This window comes from Mercenaria mercenaria, chromosome 13, assembly GCF_021730395.1.
Source record: "Mercenaria mercenaria strain notata chromosome 13, MADL_Memer_1, whole genome shotgun sequence".
In the NCBI taxonomy this organism is placed as follows: Eukaryota; Metazoa; Mollusca; class Bivalvia; order Venerida; family Veneridae; genus Mercenaria; species Mercenaria mercenaria.
This window is the reverse complement of record NC_069373.1, coordinates 48,594,626-48,611,990: the sequence shown is the minus strand read 5'-3', so window position 1 is coordinate 48,611,990 and position 17,365 is coordinate 48,594,626. Positions and strand designations below refer to the sequence as shown.

The following is a 17,365-nucleotide window of genomic DNA, read 5'->3' as shown; positions in this document are numbered from 1 at the left end:
ACCAGACTGTGCAGTGTAATTACCAAAGTTGACCACTGCCGTAATCTATAGTCCCGCTGCTGAGTGTTAATGTCCATTTTATTGACTTGGGAGTAATATTAATGACATGCATCGTCTTAGCAATCTAGGACCTGATATATGATGTGGTAAATGCACTTTCGCATTTGACCTATTTACACAAAGACATAACTACTCTATATAATGAACAATCCACTACGCATAATGACATAATGATTATATTATCAAATATCCTCTTCATATAATTTAATAACGACTCTATTATACGGCATCGCAAGCTTCGTATGAGGATTTAGGGACCGTTTTCTACTTTTTAAAAAGTATCCGCTTTATATAAAGAAGTACTTACTTTATGTAATGGTATTTGAACGAACTCCATGTAAAGAAATATGTATTATATATAAGGATGAAACCACTTAATATAAAAAAGTTTGCACTTTAAATAATGCCAAATATGCAAGCATTTCTTTGTTGCATAATAAAATTTCAGTTGCTATTTACATTTTTCTTGTTTTGTTGCTTCTATATAATAAAGTGAATAACGTGTTATTGATATTGTCAACACAAAAACTGAATTTTCATCCGAGCCGATGCAGTGAGGGTGTCATTGATATTGTCAACCCGAAAACTGTATTTTCACCCTCAGCCGATGCAGTGAGGGTGTAATTGATATTGTCAACCCGAAAACTGTATTTTCACCCTGAGCCGATGCAGTGAAGGTGTTATTGATATTGTCAACCCGAAAACTGTATTTTCACCCTCAGCCGATGCAGTGAAGGTGTTATTGATATTGTCAACCCGAAAACTGTATTTTCACCCTGAGCCGATGCAGTGAGGGTGTTACTGATATTGTCAACCCGAAAACTGTATTTTCACCCTGAGCCGATGCAATGAAGTTGTTATTGATATTGTCAACCCGAAAACTGTATTTAAAACCGAGCCGTAAATATCAATAAAACACTCACTGCCATGTATTATTTAAATAATATGGGGCGTTTAAATTGAATCACAGTTTTCTAGCACATTGTATGTTTATTTAGCTATATTAAAGCTCCTCATTCCGCTTAGGTAAAATGACAAATCTTTAATGTGGCTAGGTAATACATATTTCAACTATATTTATATATATGTTTCAATTTGAATGCTCTATAATATATGTAGCTTTCTCTTAAAATCTGCCAATTAACGTTTTTCAAATTCTTTCCTATTCATTTAAAAAGGAAAGATATTAAATATTTTCCAGTTCCTTACCTCGCGCATAATCAATCATGTAATATTCCTGTGCATTTATATTTTGTTTTCCGCTGGCCAGGCTTGCACTTCTTTATTAAGGTGAACTTTCATAGCATAATACATACTTTCTTCCATACATCGTTCGTTATTACTATATAGTACTACAAGGGCAATATCCATATGAAAATGAAAGCTGATAAAAAGCCAACAAGTTTGGATTTTTTGTTCGTTCCGCGCGCAAATCCATTAAAAATTAACCGTCTTAGGCCATACTCTTAGCGAAAAACAAAGATTTCAGCACACGTAACATAATCGTTATTGGTGGTTTGGGAGATTTAAGCTTAAAGTGTGAAATTTCCAGCTCCCTTCGTTAGGCATGTCTACATTTAGTATTGCATAGTTATAACATAAGGAAGGTACCGAGCAAAACAGTCACGAGAAACATTTCCTTGTATATTACACATAAATAAACAAGATTCAGACCCCTCCCTGTCCCTCCAACAAAAATGAAATCCACATGCAATATATTTATCTATCAACATAAAGTATTGCCACATTATAACAATGTTAATGCTCTTGAATCTTACCTCAATATTATCAAAATATATTAATTCTATTGTCTGTGCATTAGTATCATATTTTCATGAGCCAATAAGAAAATAAAATTAAAAGAAAGCAAGTTTTTCAAAAGTCTGCAAACAGGAAATGTATTTAATCTTGGTTTTGCAGTTTATTATGACAAAATAGAATCTGAAAGTACATTCAAATAGTACTATATATATTTCAGATAATAAATAGTATCAAATATCAGTGCTTAATTAGAAAATACAAAACGCATAAAATGTATATATATATGAACACTTACCTTTCATTTGCGACATTATCCCCGAAACACATTCTAGTTGTAACAATACGTGTTCAGATCAAAATCATCCAGATACAAAAACATCACAATATCATAATTGTGACGTCCTGTGACCCCGTAACTCTACAGGGGTCTGGAATTTTACTGCTCTGGTGATAAGTTAATTGTTTTAAAAGTAGGCATGACCCCTAATTAGTTTCTTGTAGTTTGTCAGTTCAAAATTCAAATTTCAAATCGTTGAATTTGAAGCTAATGTTAATTTCATTAACGAGATGTCGAATAACCAACTGGCTCTCCTTAATGTTCCCAAGACTGGTCTACTTGGTGAAAATGTTTGATATTGATAAAAAAAGATAATAACAATAATTAAAACATTATTGTATGTTTTATGTGTGTAAAAAAAAAGATTTTCTGAAAAATGTTGCGAATTGGCAACTGGCTCCCTCCATGCCTTCGAAGACTACTGAATGCATAGATTTTAATAAATAAAAAAATACTTCAAAGACGACATTTTTATCATTTTAGACTAAAAATGGACTTTCTTGAAAATGTCGATTTACTAACTTTCTACCAGTAGGCATTTGGTAATTCACAAGCGAATTGGCAACTGACATACCATGGTGTTTCCTAGATCTATCTACTTGTTGAAAATATTTGATACTGAAAGAACAAAAAATATGTAATTATATGAATTATTTTATGCACATGTGTCTGAAAAATCGGCTTTTCTAAAACATATCGCGAATTGGCAACTGGCTCTCCTGGTGTATGTTCAGACTGTTGAATGCATTTAAAAGAATAAATACTAACATAAAAGAACAAAACAAGGGTTAGAATGATTTTTTATCATGTTCTACCAAAACAATGACTGTCAGTAAAATGTCAGATAACCAACTGCCTACCAGTAGGCAACTGCCTACCAGTAGGCAGTTGGTTATTCGCACGCGAATTGGCAACTGGCTCTCCTGAGTGTTTCCAAGACTGACCTATACGTTGAAAGTGTCGGATATTGATACAAAAGAACAAAATATAAGTAAAATTGAATTATTTTATTCATATGTGTCTGAAAAAAGGGCTTTTCTGAAACATATCGCGAATTGGCAACTGGCTCTCCTGGTGCATTTTGAGACTTTTGAATGCATTTAAAGGGGAAAAAAAACATTGAAGAACAAAACAAGGATAAGAATCAATTATTTATCATTTTTGACCTAAACACAGACTGTCTGTAAAATGTCGAATAACCAACTGCCTACCAGTAGGCAGTTGGTTATTCGAACTCGAATTGGCAACTTGCTCTCCTGAGTGTTTCCAAGACTGACCTATACGCTGAAAGTGTCAGATATTGATATGAAAGAACAAAATGTATGTAAAACTGAATTATTTTATGCATATGTGTCTGAAAAATCGGCTTTTCTGAAACATATCGCGAATTGGCAACTGGCTCTGCTGGTGAATTTTGAGACTGTTGAATGCATTTAAAGACAAAATACTAACATAAAAGAACAAAACCAGGGTTAGAATGATTTTTTATCATGTTCTACCAAAACAATGACTGTCTGTATGATGTCGAATAACCAACTGCCTACCAGTAGACAGTTGGTTATTCCCATGCGAATTGGCAACAGGCTCTCCTGAGTGTTTCCAAGACTGACCTATACGTTGAAAGTGTCGGATATTGATACGAAATAACAAAATATATGTAAAATTGAATTATTTTTTTATTTGTGTCTGAAAAATCGGCTTTTCTGAAACATATCGCGAATTGGCAACAGGCTGTCCTGGTGCGTTTTGCGACTGTTGAATGCATTTGAAAGAATAAATACTAACATAAAACAACAAAACAAGGATTGGAATGACATTTTTATCATTTTCGACCAAAACTATGGCTGTCAGTAAAATGTTGAATAACCAACTGCCTACAAGAAGGCAGTTGGTTATTTCTACCAAAACAATGACTGTCTGTATGATGTCGAATAACCAACTGCCTACCAGTAGGCAGTTGGTTATTCCCATGCGAATTGGCAACTGGCTCTCCTGATTGTTTCCAAGACTGACCTATACGTTGAAAGTGTCGGGTATTGATACAAAAGAACGAAATATATTTAAAATTGAATTATTTTTTTTATATGTGTCTGAAAAATCGGCTTTTCTGAAACATATCGCGAATTGGCAACTGGCTCTCCTGGTGCTTTTGAGACTGCTGAATGCATTTAAAGGAATAAATATTATCATTAAAGAACAAAACAAGGGTTAGAATAATTTTTTTATCATGTTCTACCAAAAGGCTGACTGTATATAAAATGTCGAATAACCAACTGCCTACCAGTAGGCAGTTGGTTATTCACACACGAATTTGCAACTGGCTCTCCTGAGTGTTTCCAAGACTGATCTTTACGTTGAAAGTGTCGGATATTGATAAAAAAAAACATATAAATTGTCATATTGAATGATTTTATCCATTTGTGACTGAAAAAAAAGCTTTTCTGAAACATATCGCGAATTGGCAACTGGCTCTCAAGGTACTTTTTGAGAATGCTGAATGCATTTTAAGAAATGAAGATGAATATTAAAGAACAAAACATGGATAAGAATGATTTTTCATCATTATGTTTTAAAAGGTAATCAGACTTGCTTATACATTTTGAATAACCAACTGGCAACTAGTACGTAGTTGGTTATTCGAATGTTAAACTACCAAATACCAGCTGCCTACCAACTTTACTGTCATACGATTTTGCCAACTTTTAGTTTGAAAGAATGGCTACTGTCGGAATTATGCCCCATTCAGACAGACAATCCACACCTGCAAAAAACGTGTCAGGGGCATAGATAATGCCAATTTTTCATTAAATATAGTATCATACGGCCTTACTTTTCTTATTTCTATTATTCGTTTGCAAGAAACAGCTAGAAGTACACGAAAAATAATCGATTTCTGTCATTCTTACCTAAAATGGTGTCGCTGGTGCAAAACTGAGATGTGGGGAATCACCTTAAAAACCAGAATTGTGCCTGCTTTCCAAAAAAATCTCAAATTTGCCCAAAATATGCAAATGATATGCCATGTTTGTCTTAAAATGGTGCTTTTTGCTCAATTCTGATCAGAAAGTACCAGTTTTACATCGGTTGAAGCAATTTTCACGAAGTGCGAATTTTTCATTTTAGGTATGAAGGTATTAAATGCCTCCGCTACTATTTTCTGTATAAAATTAACAACTTATAACATATTTTTATCAAGATTTCTAGCCTTTCACTTCCTGCGAGACTACCCTTGTCTTGAAGGTTTGTCCTTAGGCAATCAAAATATACCCAAAAAATATGGGGTTGACCATAATGCAGTGAAACCATGGTCACGTGACCGAGACACGTGATGAAAACGCTAATATTGCGTAGATTTCTGTTAGTGTGGCAGGTTACGTGACCTCGTGAACGTAAATAGAAATGTGATTTTAAATAAAGCAATATGATGTCGTTGCGGTTTTAAATGCATCTTTGTACATGTATATTTTATAAATACTTTTGAGATATTTATCTTAAACAATAATGTAAATTCCTTGAGGGCAAATCGGTCATAGAGGTAGGATATCCGCTATTATCGTTTGACACATTTACCTGTCAGTTTATGCACATTCGCTTTTAATAACAAATTAAAGAAGCTGATAAACATGCATTTCATAATGGAATAGCATAAAAAGACTATTTTGAAATAATTTGAACGAAAAAATCGAAACTTGAAAGAAATTTACCTACCTAAGTTAAAATCTAACAAAATTATGGCGATTGTGGTTCATCCAAGAGTGCGCAAATTTCCCGTGTGCTCAACAAATTTTCAACAACGTATAAAACGTTTTGCGCATTTTAATTTCCTTTCAAAAATTAATTATTTATTTTACATATGATTGAATTCTGTCATAAACCCTAAAAATACGATTTATTTAAGAAATACGGGTGTACATTAGAGAATTTTAGGGCATGGAAATTCATTTACGCATACGCACATTTCCAGTGCTTTCGCCGATTTTCAATCTTGTACAAAACGTAATGTGCAAAAGAATTTTAATTTCATTTTGAAAATTAATTATTTATGACATATTTTTTTGAATTCAGTAATAAACCACTTCAAAAATAGCATTTGTTGAAGAAATACGGGTGTATTTCGGTTCTGATAATTTCCCGCGCGATCGCCGAATTTCAATCTCTTATAAAATAGTTTTGCGTGAACGTATTGTATTTTCCTTTGGTATGTTGATTATTTGTGATATATATGATTGAATTATATCAAAAAACCTTCAAAAATGCCTTTAATTAAAAAAATACAGGTGTATTCCGGTTATAGAAAGTGTATTCCGGTGCATTCCGGTTTTTAGGTGGATTCCGGTTTAATGTGTGACCCTAGGTAGATATCAGGAAATACCTACTTTCACTTTCATTATACAAAGCAGCTTCCAATCAATTTTTGAAGCATATAATGTAGCTTAAAATCATCTGCGGACATTCCTTTTTAAAATCAAGCATCAGTAAAGCTTATATCTGGCATGAAAATGGCCTTGACTAGGCGGGAAAATTGCACTATAAATTGATATGGACTACATTCGAGTGGACCACGGAGGCATATCCGGCTAATTGCCCCCTTCATTCCTAGAGATTCACATTTTATCTTTGTAATATTATTCATATTAATTTTATTATTATTCCTATTTGAGCAGCATCTTGTTTGAATCACAGCGGGAATTCCTTGTGGTAAAGTTTGCAAATTATTTTCCTTCACTCCTTGATTATTATCCCATGTCCTTCTCACACGATTCTGACCACCTCTCTTTTCTCATTTGTATTTCTGAATCCGTAATTGCTTTGTTTGTTCTATGACAATAGGATTAGGTCGACTACCCTGGGCAGTCACTGATTTTCCAATAGTGTATAATGTTGATCTTTCATATTTAATTCGCATTAATACGTGTTCACTCATCATTGCTGTAGGTAAAATGCACATGTATAAAATGTCACAATATATACAACTTTTGCTTTTAAAATCTAAATTTCTCAAAAAGCACAAAATGAATCCGAGAAATAAACACAAAAGCACAATCCTAGCTATTTTCTGCACACAACTGCAAAATTCAATATTCTACATAAAGCAGAACACTTGAAAACAGTCAAAACTTAGGAGCTCAGAAATATGCAGCCTACACCTGGCGCAATACCATAATGGTCATCTGGAATGTTTGGTGCTTAACCCTTGGCCTAATGTTTTTGTCCATAACGTAACTGTTCATCAGAAATCAGAAATCCATAAGAAATAGGTCCACCACCTAACGCTTGGTCTTTGTACGGTGTAGCTACTTTGGACGTTATCATACCTACCCACGCCCAATTCAGCAATAGCGAGTGTACAAGGATATACACTCTCTTTCCAGTTTCCTTCAGGATTTACTTGTATTCTGGTCTTTAGGAACGGGATTGCAACATGTATTCAAGTTGTAGACTTGCCTTGAATCCATCTTTCCATCTTTGATTTGACGTGTCATATGCTATCCATAGTTTAATGTCCTAACCGAATCATCCTTCTGTCGGACTAATTTCTGTGGTGTCAAATCATATGGCCAGAATTTCCGCCCTATATTAAAGACCCACAAAGATGGGTTGAGCTGGCAAGGAACGCATGTGCCAAAGAAACACTATACGGTTCAACCAAATGTTCAACAACCTTCCTCGTTAGTCCTACTTTTTTTCTCTGATATAAACTTGAAACTTCTAATGATATGCAGAATCGGCATCTGCTGACACGAATATTTTAAAGCCTGTCTTTAATAAATACACTTAACTAAATGTTTACTCTGCAAATAAGTACCAAAGTAGACGCTTCCAGGAAAAACGAATTTCATTGCAGTACCACAGTGTAGTTTTACTCGTCCCTTTACTTAGAACTATAGTAGACTTTTGAGAGAAACTTGAATTTTAAGGCAGTGCCATGGTGTAGTTATACATATTAAATGAAATTAGGTGAAATTAGGTGCACTTCCACAGTGTTGAGAAAGTTATCCTGCGATAAGACTATACTAAACTTATCCTGTAGGCATAACTTAAACCCCCGGTTCTGTTCTGATCTGTTCTGCAATTTACAATGTAAAAGTATGTTAAAGATATAATATGAATTTATACCCTTTTCTTGTATGATGTCAGATGTGAGACACGGCACAATTAAGATCCATTTGAATATATCTTTATTTCTTTATTTTGCTGCCAGACCATACAGTGCTCAGATGTGGAATGGCACTCACATCTATTAACAAAAAAAAAAAAAAAAAAAAAAAAAAAAAAAACCGACAAAACTGCATCACATATACATTTAACCTAGTAAGCCAAAATGTTAATATTCAATCAAAACAAATGTACAGTATGGCAACAAATGGTAGTTACACTGAGTTATAGATTTTATCTATCAGCCTGTAATCAAGTAAGGCTTTAAAAAAAGAATTTTACATTCCTTTTCATTGAGGGACTTGCATCTTTATTCAATTAAGACTATTCTACAGATAAAAGTATATATTTTAGTATACCTCAAACCTGAGCGAGAGCTAATTATAAATAAAATATTTACAAAAACAACTTGTAATGACAATTCTATGACATAACCTTTTCTAGCATTTACTTTACACACTGGTAATACATGTCACAGGGTGAGAAAAATGTGCAGCCAGACCGGGACTCAAACCAGGGGCCTCAGGATACCGTTCTGATGCTCTACCGACTGAGCTACCCGGCTGCTTACACACTTTCTCCCTGTTTTAATATGCAATTCCTATACCATGACATACAGTACATAATAAAACAGTTTGATTACAGTACCGGAATTCTAGACTTTGAGTCTAGAGTAGAGATCCGAGCTTGTCCAACTAATTTGACGCAATCCTAGGAAATACTGAGATATTTTTTTTTCATATGGGCAATATCCCAACATGCATCAAACACTCGAAAGACCAAAATAGTTGAAGCAATTTCCGATAAAGTTTCACGAATTGGCCATAAATTCAAATTTGTTTATAAAACTTACATTTATCGAAAAGGGATTCAATTCCTGATTTATTTATGTAAAAAATATTAAATACTATACAAAATTACGAATTTTCTGGTGATTTAAACCTATATATGTACTATATACGATTAACGTTTACCGTGTCTATAGTCCGTTTTATTCGACCTGGCGGGGCGGAGTTAAACTCTGACTTATGCAAATAATGGAAATCTCAAAAAACGAGCAAAACAGGTTGAGCAATATAACTGTTTAATTCCGTAATCTTCGGTAACCAACGACTAAAATTCAACGCTACATTGATTACATGTACTACATACCCTGCACAAAAATGTAGTGGACCGTCGCGAAACAACGCCCCGCCAGGTCAAATAAAATGCACTATACACAAGTGAAATAACATTATATGGCTGTGTGCTGTGTATTGTAATAAATACATGATATATCTGACATTATTTTAGTACTTCAAAGTTTTGACGTTTAGATTGCCCGTCACAAATATAAAAGAATCTGAACGTCGAGTTATTAAATGACTCAGACCCGAGCCACATCCAATGAAATTATTTGTAGACCTTTCATTAAGTTATTATCATTTTTGTCGAATAATATTATGATCATACACCTCACACTCTTACCCTTCAAATTTGATTAAGTTGTCACTTCTGAAGTTCTGAAAAACAGTTTCCCTTACACAGTTACATCTACGCCCCTATTAGCATTGTTATAACTATTAGGAGGCTTATATATAAAAATGGAATATATATTGAAAAAGTAAAATGAGGTACAGTACCTACCGTAGAACTGGTAAAACCAACATGAAAATTTCATATTTTCAAGAACTGATGACAACACCTCCGTTGACAGCAAATGGTGTAAACTGTTAAGACTAAAAACAAGAGCAGCTAACACTTCTGAGATTTAATAATAATAAGATCAAAACATACAAAACGGATATGACGTTGACATGTATATACAAAGACGCGACGTTAAAAGACGTCGCGTAATACTGACGTACATATAAGCGCATCAAGATATAACATCTCTCCATTTCTTTAAAAAGACACAGAATTAGAAATAACAAGAATTAACAAATAATGAAATGATTAACAAATATAAGAGTTACCTAATTTAACTAAAATTGAAATTCAGTTTACGTGAATTAAAAATTTAAAACTTTTGCACTAAATGTTAAAAACTAAACTCACTAGGTGTCACCTGCAAAGCGTCTATTCACATTTCATTTAACTGCTTTTCACAATCGTTTGAGTGTTACCATAATCATCACTTGCCTTTCTTAATTTAAACTTCTTTTTTTTAAGTTTCACACGTATGTCTTACTGTCATAAGCGTTTAGTTCCGATATCTTGCTGGTAATTGTCTGTTCCTCTGTGGAATCTGTCGTCTGCTTATTATCAGCTCACGCCTAGGTACATCCGTCTGGTTATTATTTCCCCGTACATCACGTGCCCTCCTCTCTCGTATACGATCCGTCTGATCAGCATTTCCCCGTGCGTCACGTGACCTCGTTCTCTCCAATATACGTTCCCACAAACCATCGGAACCTGGGTTGGCCGGAAAATTGTTTGCCACTTTATAATGTGTTAGCGTTACAATGCAGCAGAACATTCATACGCGTGAATATAGCGAGGACCGGAATACTAGGCGTGATAGACGTGGCAAACGACAGCCAGGACAGGTACGAGATGTAAGAAGGACAGAAGGAGATTCAGAGAATGAATGTAGGGAATACGGAAGTGAATCGAGTTCCGATGAAGAATTCTTCCAAAATGCAGTGAATCATTTACAGAACATCAGGAATGTTCAAATACGGACTATAAGTGACCATTCGAAAACGGTTCCAGTTATGTTAAACGATGTACACGTGGAAGTTGAACCAGACAGTAGGGCTGATGTGAACGTCATGGACGAATATCAATACAGAGCATACCGACACAGAACACACGAAAATATATACATATCTCACTGAAAGTAAATTGAAACTAAATACCTTACAAAACTCTTTACCTGTCAAAGGAGAATTCACAACCACCGTGCGTAACCGGACACGAGGAGTACAGACGAAGTTTATTGCTATCCAAGGTAGAATCAACTCACCACCGTTGCTGGGAAAGAAGACATTGATTGAATTAGGCATGCTGCAGTTAAAGCTCGACGAAAACTTGAAATAGCCAAACGACATGAGAATAAGAGAAGACAGCATTAAAAGTGTATTAGACAATAAAACGAAGCAAATAGCGAAAGGGGTTAGTCCTTTCAGAGCACAGATGAGACGCAAAGTCAGAGAAAAACTAGACACCACACCAACAACCATTGATGCCCAAGAAATGGAACAACATATCACAACGGCTGATCAACGCTAGAACGTCGTCAGAAAACAGACGACGTTCCAGAGACAGCCATCATAAGATCCAACATGGTGATACCGTGTTTCTACGACAGCAGGAGACGAATAAATGGTCCACGGCATATGAGAGTGAACCATCGTGATCAGGGCCGACGTTTCGAGTATTGCAGCACGGCGTTCCAGCGATGGCAGAGAGGTTTGCCGAGACGCTACACATTATAAAGTGGCAAACAATTTTCCGGCCAACCCAGGTTCCTATGGTTGATGGGAACGTATACTGGAGAGAACGAGGTCACGGGATCCGAATGTTAAACAAATGAAAAATGCAATCCTTGTGAATGTTTGGTAATAGCTATTTGGTACGTTTTAACACGCCTATTATATGACATATATACCGGGTCAAAGCGTAGCGCAACCAATTCTGAAGCTATTTGGCGGGAGGATGTGAAAAAGGGAATCCACTTCTCTTTGTGCAGGTCAGTTGAATCTCCCCAAGGGAAAAGAAATATAACTTGTAGCTTCTTCGGAAAGCGACTGGCCAGTATGACCGGAGTAGATCTATAATGCACATGGATGGCACGTGACTCAACATACTAACATACGCACAGACATATCGTCATTTTTCGAATATATATATATATATATATATATATATATATATATATATATATATATATATATATATATATATATATATATAAACAGAAATTTAATAAATGAAATTTATGAAGGGATGAGGTGTAAGATGAAATAAAGATTCAAAGAGACTTTTTGTCACACATTTAATGTTAAACTGCGATACAGGTATAGATCCGGCCGTAGCGGTCACCATAGGTATTAATTAAGCAGCTATTCTAGTATCATAGCTTTTTATTAGCATAAAATATCCGTACAATTTTTAAGTAATGGTAACTATAAACGTGCAACAAGAAGTTTCTGTCTCTTAATATCATTATAAGGCAGCAGTCAACAGCTTTTGCTCATTTTGTTTTACAAATGCAATGACGCTGCAGCTTATATGCATATAACATAGTAATGTGATCCAAGCAACTGAAACACAAAATACTTAAATTGCACTATTCATTTCGCTATTTACATATAAAAGCAATTTTTCCATTGTATTGTAAATACTTTTTTTGCATTTAGCCACAATGTTTTGATTATGATACAAATGTATCGGATATTTTTACACAGTAAACATATTTTGAGCGCCATTATATCTGATAAATCTTTTGAAGATTACTTATATTTCTTCATTGACGTGTCTGAATGATAAAAGGATCACGAAAGGATATCAAATTATGTTTATCTGTCATCCACTTTTTGCAATAGTGGGAAAACTTATTTTGGCATAAACCAGTATGGTATCATCTAAATTTGAGCACGGTGAACATTTACAGTGAAATTAAAGTGCGCGACTGCAACAAAAAATATTATATGAGTGACAATTGTGTAATATTTACTAAGCTGCAGGATTAGGGGTACCAAAATCTGCATAAGGTAAATATAAAACATTCACCTTGACCGTATTCCATAGTTTCAGATATGCATATGAAACCGAATGTTTTATCACTCACTGAACTAGCTTAAGGTAACTTGACATGAACAACCAAGATGGCGTCACGAAATCTGAGTCGGTCACATTATTTACTCCTATAGACGATATGCTGCTACAGAGGTCTAAAGATGCATTTTAATCATTTAAAATACACATAGAAAATATAAGGATAAGTTCTTTTCTATATAGGTGGAGCACCTGAAGGACATATTCAAAGATATGAGGATATAAATTATTTTCAGTTTGGATACATAACTTTTCCGCAGAATGCGCACAAAAATTGACTAGTTTTCATGGTGAGTTTCAGAACATTTGACTTTATAATTTTATAAATTAGATGCATTTTTACAATTGTATATATGTGTATTAAATGATTAAAATGCATCTTTAGACCTCTGTAGCAGCATATCGTCTATACGAGTAAATAATGTGACCAACCTCAATTTTGTGACGCCATCTTGGTTGTTCATGTCAAGTTACCTTAAAAATAACATTAAAAAGTAGAAAATTCTAACTGAATGACTGGACGACTGAAAAATCGAGATCTTATATTTATGAAACATGTCCTCGTAAGTAGGAGTCCGAAATAGATGCAATAATTTGCGCAATGATTTATAACAGTTTTTATTGAGGGGAGGAAATTGAAGTATGTGATATTTAAGATCAAACAAATTAGTCAAGCTACAGCCCTGTATTTACTTCTGAAATTTACAAATCTACAAAAATACAGTTTACTAATATATGCGTAAACACTGGCAGTAGCTTTAAACTCTCGCCTGATCTAATCATTGCTTCTTTCGATTTTTTATCCACTATATTTAGACTTTGATTGTAAATGTTACTTAGCGCAATCAGCAGAGTGAGTGTGCCACGCTGGGCACCCGGGAGTGACCTCTACAGGCTGGTATTTTCAGATGATGCTGAGCCTAGAGAATATTGAAAACACTAATCTGAAATGCGCACTTTGAACAACTGTAGTACGATACTGACATATCTCACATACGTCACAAAGTTGTGACGTCGTAGATATATGCTATTTTTTTTATAACACATCTACTCGAATAATACTTTCCAAACCGAGATCAGATTCTTGAAGAAAGGCTGGAAATTCACACAGCTAAGGCAAAACAAAACGTGGATACCAAAAATAGTTGCCTTGCAATCTATCGAGGCAACTGAGGCAGAAAATCGACCGAGGCAGAGGAGGCAGAAAAATTGAACAAGGCAACTGCCTCGGTTGCCTCAATAGTCGTTACGGTCATGTTAAAGTGTAGTCATCACTGTTAGTCAACCTGATTGTAATTACATCTGCTGCGCGCTTGTATTAAAAATCTTTCAACATCTTAATTAGATCTATAAAATGCCCGAATAATTTTGAAATTATGAGAGATATATATTTTACATTTATCAGGTCTGTTTATGTTTATCATACTGTAATAGTGCTCAATAAAGTCAAGCTTAACTATAATTTTACATTTCAACACCTTACTGATGGAGGGTGAATCCAATCCTTGGCAATGTAATTTCAGTGTCGCCGCTTTGACATGCAGCGGCGCCATGAACTGCCGCCATTTTATGACGTAGGCAGCATTGGCGTAGATCCTGTTTACAGTACTTTTCGGGTATACCGTTTACCAAAAATGCTTTACGGAAATGATCAAAAAGTAAACTTTCAAATCAAAAATACAATTTGCAAGACATAGACTTTCAAACCAGAACGTAAGACGATGAATCCATGCACCTTTTAAAGAAATCCGTAGCACGCTGAGCATGCGCATTTAACCTGCTCGGTTTTGCACGCTGGGCATGCGCATTTAACCTTCTCGGTTTGGCACGCTGGGCATGCGCATGAGAACATTTATTTGCGCGGCAGCGCACGCTGCACGCTGAACATGCGCACTAACTGTTTCGCGTTTATGCACGCGTTTCTAACCGTGCAACATGTTTGACGTTTTGCCTTCAACACGCGTGTTGCTCGCGTTTTCACGCAAACTCGGGGAACAAACACGCAGGCGCCACTGTATACACTAATTTGTTACCATTAGGAATATTGACAAATTCTAAAATATATGTTTCCTTTAACTAGGTTATATGATAGCAAATGTAAATGTTGATTGTTAGTTACCGTCTTTCTTCACATGAATAAGAATGTTTTCAAGACTGTACTTGGATGTAAATATGTTCACTTTTATGATTTGTGTGAAACTTTTTTGTACGTTATTTGTGTTATTTCATAATTTGTCCATAGAATTCTTCTCAATCTGAACGTAGTGCCGAAACAGCATTCACTTTAGCAATAACATTGCGACCAGATAATAAGTCTGAACAAAATTGTCCTTACCATTTTACTAAATTGACAAATGACGTTTTCAAGGAGGCCTGCTTTCAATACTAGAGTTTTCCCTCACTGATAACATCTCATCTACTACAGTAACTTCTTCCTAAATATACTTCTATTTTTCTGTACACTTTTTCTTACTTGCCTCAGGTACATAACTCCTGTCCCATGCTTCCTTATCCTTTATGTCTCATTCGGGGTTGTAAGCTATAAAAGTTATCCTAATTTTATCCACATTCCTATGACGGCTTTCCTTGAATTCATGCTATCCACCCTTTCAATCACGTGACCACGAAATCATTGCCAAAACATGCCGTCATGTACACGTATCGATACCACGGTTTCCTACCAGTTTTATCCCACTTCCTTCACAAACATCTCGGATATAATAATCACTGGAGATTTCAACTACAATGCTCTATGTCCAACTCCACACAGAAACATTCTTTCCATCACGCAACAGTTTAATCTAGAACAGCTTATTGAAGAACCAACCCATTTCAGAAAGAAAAAAAGAAATGCAATAAAGTCAACGCCTTAAATTATTTATACTCTATTCTTGAAACATGTAATAAGAATTTTTTACGTATCTTGTCAAAACATTCAGATTCTCTCTGATAATAGACATAGCAACACATTTGAAATTGCAAAGTTTTTAAACTTTCTTATAATTATATAATATGGAACATTGTTGGTCTAAATATTTAATAATAACAGAACAGAACAGAAAATAATGTTATTAAAGACCCCTACATGGTACATCAACATGCATAGTTAACAACATCTGGTCCAATCTGAATTGGTTCTTTTTAGCTCTTGCTAGTTGTCACAGGATACTTTTCGATTTCAAGAACACGCTATTGCATATTCCATCTTTAGTGACAGACAAACAGACAGGCAAACATGATTCAAGTATAATGATTCATATAAAACGGTTTTAATATGTAAAAACAGATTTAAAAACTCGCAGTATGATCTACGTTATTTGACTGATGGACAGACAGATAGTCATACACAGCAAGATAATTGGATAACATAAATATTTTCAATATTGTCTTCAAATTAGAAAATTTCGTGATAAAATATAGTCTGTGCTTGCTTTGAATTATATTCTAATGATAAGACCCATTTTATTGTAATAGTTTTTAACTATTTGTGCACAAATTTATTAACGTGGGTGTTGATTAATTCTTATATCCATATACAGTATCAAGTTTCCTGAAAAAAGAATGGGCAACTTTAAAAGACATGCAGTTAAATGTACATGCCTTCACTGTAAACAGCACACTATTATTTTATACATATTATTCATTAATTCCTGCTTCAAGGAAAATCTGGCCTTAGCTTATCAACACTGTTACATGTGATTTATTGCTTTTATTGACTGCATGCTGGTAAACTGGCCATCACTTCAATTACCATGTAATTGGAGCCACCTAGGGTGCGAGTAGTTTCTACTCTCTCTCCTGGTCTGTTCCAGTAACTGGTTAGGTAAACAGTGTCTCGAGTTTCTTATTTATTAGCATAATACACACTTTTATATAAATGTAAGAAAAATAAGATAAGAAATTTCTTTTAACTTTTAACCGTGTAATTGGAGCAACCTAGGGTGAAAGTAGTTTCTACTCTCTCTGCGGGTCTGTTCCAGTAACTGTAACAGAATCAAAGCAAACATTACATTAAATAAAGTCGTAAATCTTTATGTCAGTATTCGTCCTTGATTAAAGTAAACGCACATTCTATTTTAATGCACAAGAATGTCTTTTCTATTTTGAAAGCATGCATTTAAAAGAATACTAGTTTTTGTTTTCAGTTAATTCAGTAACCGGTGCGTATTGGCTCTTATACATGATACACTCTTGCGGTGTCATAGCATAAATAGAGAAATACAACACGGAAAAATCCATTAGAGTATTTAAATCCATTTCTTTTTAAACGTGTGGATTTGACATCGAGAT

The 17,365-nt window shown here is 34.7% G+C and overlaps 1 protein-coding gene across 6 annotated transcripts in view; it reads left to right on the top strand.

Moving 5' to 3' along the window:
• Positions 1 to 17,365, top strand: part of LOC123528776 (uncharacterized) — a 75,560-nt gene that overhangs the window by 35,550 nt on the left and 22,645 nt on the right. The window contains exon 1 of one of the 6 annotated variants that reach the window (XM_053521751.1): positions 12,858 to 13,011. The exons of 1 other annotated variant lie outside the window; for it this stretch is intronic. Coding sequence is in view for 3 of the 5 variants with exons in the window: in XM_053521756.1 (XP_053377731.1) it covers positions 13,588 to 13,638 (51 nt within the window). In the remaining 2 variants the exon portion in view is untranslated. Of the gene's footprint in view, positions 1 to 12,857; positions 13,012 to 13,159; positions 13,639 to 17,236; positions 17,319 to 17,365 lie in introns of those variants that run through there. 4 more of the 6 variants (XM_053521756.1, XM_053521754.1, XM_053521750.1 and 1 more) reach the window with 4 other exon arrangements.